The 3351-nt window shown below is 33.8% G+C and overlaps 1 protein-coding gene across 1 annotated transcript; it reads left to right on the forward strand.

Annotated features, from left to right (window-relative positions):
- Window positions 1-225: 225 nt before the first annotated feature.
- LOC103498129 (pectate lyase-like) lies at window positions 226-2422 on the forward strand. The gene is made up of 3 exons (XM_008460626.3): window positions 226-442; window positions 984-1724; window positions 1799-2422. The coding sequence occupies exons 1-3, from the start codon at window positions 291-293 to the stop codon at window positions 2157-2159; spliced, it is 1254 nt and encodes a 417-aa protein (XP_008458848.2). The 5' UTR covers window positions 226-290; the 3' UTR covers window positions 2160-2422.
- The last annotated feature ends 929 nt before the right edge of the window (window positions 2423-3351 follow it).

Here is a 3351-nt window from a genome sequence, read left to right on the forward strand (position 1 = left end):
GTGAGGATCTACGACTTTGAGAGAGAAACGAGAGAAAAAGGAAACTAAAAGGAAAAAGTCAAAGTGAATTGACTTGAGTGTGGTTTGAAGATTGAAGAAAGAGGGTTTAAAAAACCTGAAATTACGATAATGTTAGAGACCCCACAAATGTAATTTATGGTACAATCACGCCTCTACTATCGGCTTTATATTTCTATATAAATCACAAATATCAATCCCCATTTTGCCTAAACCCCAAAAACCAATATTTTTCAATCTTTCTTTTTTCTTTTGTTTAATTTTGAACTCTAATGGCGGCTTCTTCTTCTTCTTCTCTTTACTTTTTGTTTCTTCTTTTATCTCTTTGTTTCTTCTTGTCTATGAGTACTGCTCCAATACCTTCCAATTCCTCCTTACCTTTTGTTCATCAACATCCTCATCTCGTGGTTGAAGAAGTTCAAAGGTATATGCATTTTTTGTTACGTACTTTGGTTCTCATACTACATATACTCTTGTTTCAGTTCTTGTACTTTTGAATCATTTACTTTTCCGTCATGCATGTATTTTTAAAAATAAACCTTTTACTTAACAAAGCTTTAGGGTTAAACTTCACTTGTAAACAAAACATAAATTTATATTGAAGAATAGTTGTTAAGATGAGTAAATTTTAATTTTGTTATTATTCTGTAGATCCAATTAAAATAAACATTTCTTTTTTAAAAAAACATGACAAGTAGACACCTTAAAGGTGGGAATGTAATGTGACAAGGGAACATAAAACATTGAAAGTTGACTATGTTAAAGAACGAGCACCTAACATAAAACCAAACCAAAACCGTATTGAAAATTTTGGATAAAATACACATTTATAGGCACTTGATGTATTAGACACATAAAATGTTTGTTTATTGGTTTCTATATCAATGTCTACCCTTGATAATAGACTGAATTTTTTGTTAATATTTTAGTAAAATAATTTTGTGATTATTGATGGTGGCATGCAGGAGCATAAATGGATCAAGAAGAAATTTGGGGTATTTATCATGCGGAACAGGAAACCCAATAGACGATTGTTGGAGATGTGATTCTAATTGGGAAACAAACCGTAAACGCTTAGCCGATTGCGCCATCGGCTTTGGCAAAAACGCAATCGGCGGCAAAAACGGTCGTTTCTATGTAGTCACAGACGCTAGGGACGATGACCCACTGAAACCTCGTCCAGGCACTCTCCGCCATGCAGTCATCCAAAACGAACCCTTATGGATCATCTTCAAGCGCGACATGGTAATCCAACTCGAACAAGAACTAGTCATGAACTCGTTCAAAACCATCGACGGACGTGGCGCCAGCGTCCACGTGGCAGGTGGCCCATGTATTAAAATCCACTACGCGACAAATATAATCATCCACGGCATCCATATTCACGATTGCAAGAGAGGTGGGAATGCTAACATACGGGACTCCCCACAACATGCTGGCTGGTGGACTGCATCTGACGGTGATGGTGTCTCCATTTTAGGTGGAAAACAAATTTGGATCGATCATTGCTCTTTGTCTAATTGTAACGATGGGTTGATTGATGCAATTCATGGATCAACAGCTATAACTATATCCAATAACTATATGACACATCATGATAAGGTTATGCTATTGGGACACAGTGATTCTTTTACCCAAGATAAAAATATGCAAGTTACTATTGCTTTTAACCATTTTGGTGAAGGACTTGTCCAACGAATGCCAAGGTAAATTTAACTTTTAACTACAAAATTTCATCTCTCTTTTCATCATCGCTAAACTTTAAACTTATGTTATGTAGATGTAGACATGGATATTTTCATGTTGTGAACAACGATTACACTCATTGGGAAATGTATGCCATCGGAGGGAGTGCTTCGCCCACTATATACAGCCAAGGTAATAGATTTGTGGCGCCTTATAATCGGTTTCGAAAGGAGGTAACAAAGCATGAAGACGCACCCGAGAGCGAGTGGCGCCATTGGAATTGGCGTTCTGAAGGTGATATGTTGTTGAATGGCGCCTATTTTCGCCAGTCAGGCGCAGGTGCCCGCTCTAGCTATGCACGAGCTTATAGCCTCAGCGCTAGACCCTCGTCTCTCGTCGGAGATATCACTCTCACTGCAGGTGCTCTCAATTGTCGCAGGGGCTCTCGTTGCTAATTACTCTAGTGACTCTAAATTAATACTTAGTATATCTTTTAAATTTTATATTAAGAAGAAAAAAATAGTATATATAAATATATATATATAATGAATTGTATGGAGAAAGATGTGATGTTAAGGTTATTTTGGTTCCAACATTTTGGGTTTTTGCAAAGTGAAGTGTAAGATTTTGGTTGAACTCGGGATGTTTGTGAATGTGAAAGCTAATGGCAGAAAATGAGGAATATAATTATACGTTGGTTTTGGTGTTTTGTTTTTTACTTTTTTTTTCAAACAATCATTTCTACTCGTGAGGATTCATAACAATTTCTATTTGTATTTATTAAACCCAAATAACACAATTCATAACCATTTCTATTTGTATTTATTAAAAATTGATTCGAATAACTCAAAGTAACGCAATTTCACTGATTTATCCTTAATTTCTAAAAAAGGATTTAGCCATAGATTTAAGGAAAGCTTTCGTAAATGTAACAAAACACCAAATGTGAATTCGTGTAACAAAATACATAACGGTCATTTTTTAAATATTTCAGATTTTTCTTTCTATCTTTCTTCTATTCCTCGCGATTTCTTTCATCGTTTTTTTTTCTGCTGCGATGTTTTTCTTCTTTTTCTCTTTTTTTGCTACGATTTATTTCCATCGTATTTTTTTTCCTCTTTTTTTTACTGCGATTTCTTTTCACCGTCTTTGTTCTTTTCTTATTCTTGTTTACATCGTTTAATCTTTCCATCCCATTGTATTTCTTATTTTCCTTTTTTTTTCGTCGGGATTTCCTTCCATCGTCTTTCTTCTTTTCTTTTTTTTTACGTCATTTAAATTTGTGTAACCAAATCTAAATGACTATATACAAAAAATAGCAAAATCTAAAATATCATGTATAAAGAATTTTGAAAAAAAAAATCATTTAGATTGGAGTAGCCAAATGTAAACGATCATGTAAAAAAAACTATTGTTTTTTTAAAAAATAAATTATCGTTTAAACGATCTTGTACCAAAAGAATTAAAAACATCGTGTACTAAATTTTGAAAAAAAAAAACGTGTACCAAAAGAATTAAGAAAATCGTGTACCAAATCTAAACGATCAAATCCAAACGATTGTATAGCCAAATTTAAACGTAACCAAATTAAACGACCGTGTAACAAAATTAAACGATAGAATTGAAAAGATAAATCGTAGTCATATC

This window comes from Cucumis melo, chromosome 9 (assembly GCF_025177605.1).
Source record: "Cucumis melo cultivar AY chromosome 9, USDA_Cmelo_AY_1.0, whole genome shotgun sequence".
NCBI lineage: Eukaryota > Viridiplantae > Streptophyta > Magnoliopsida > Cucurbitales > Cucurbitaceae > Cucumis > Cucumis melo.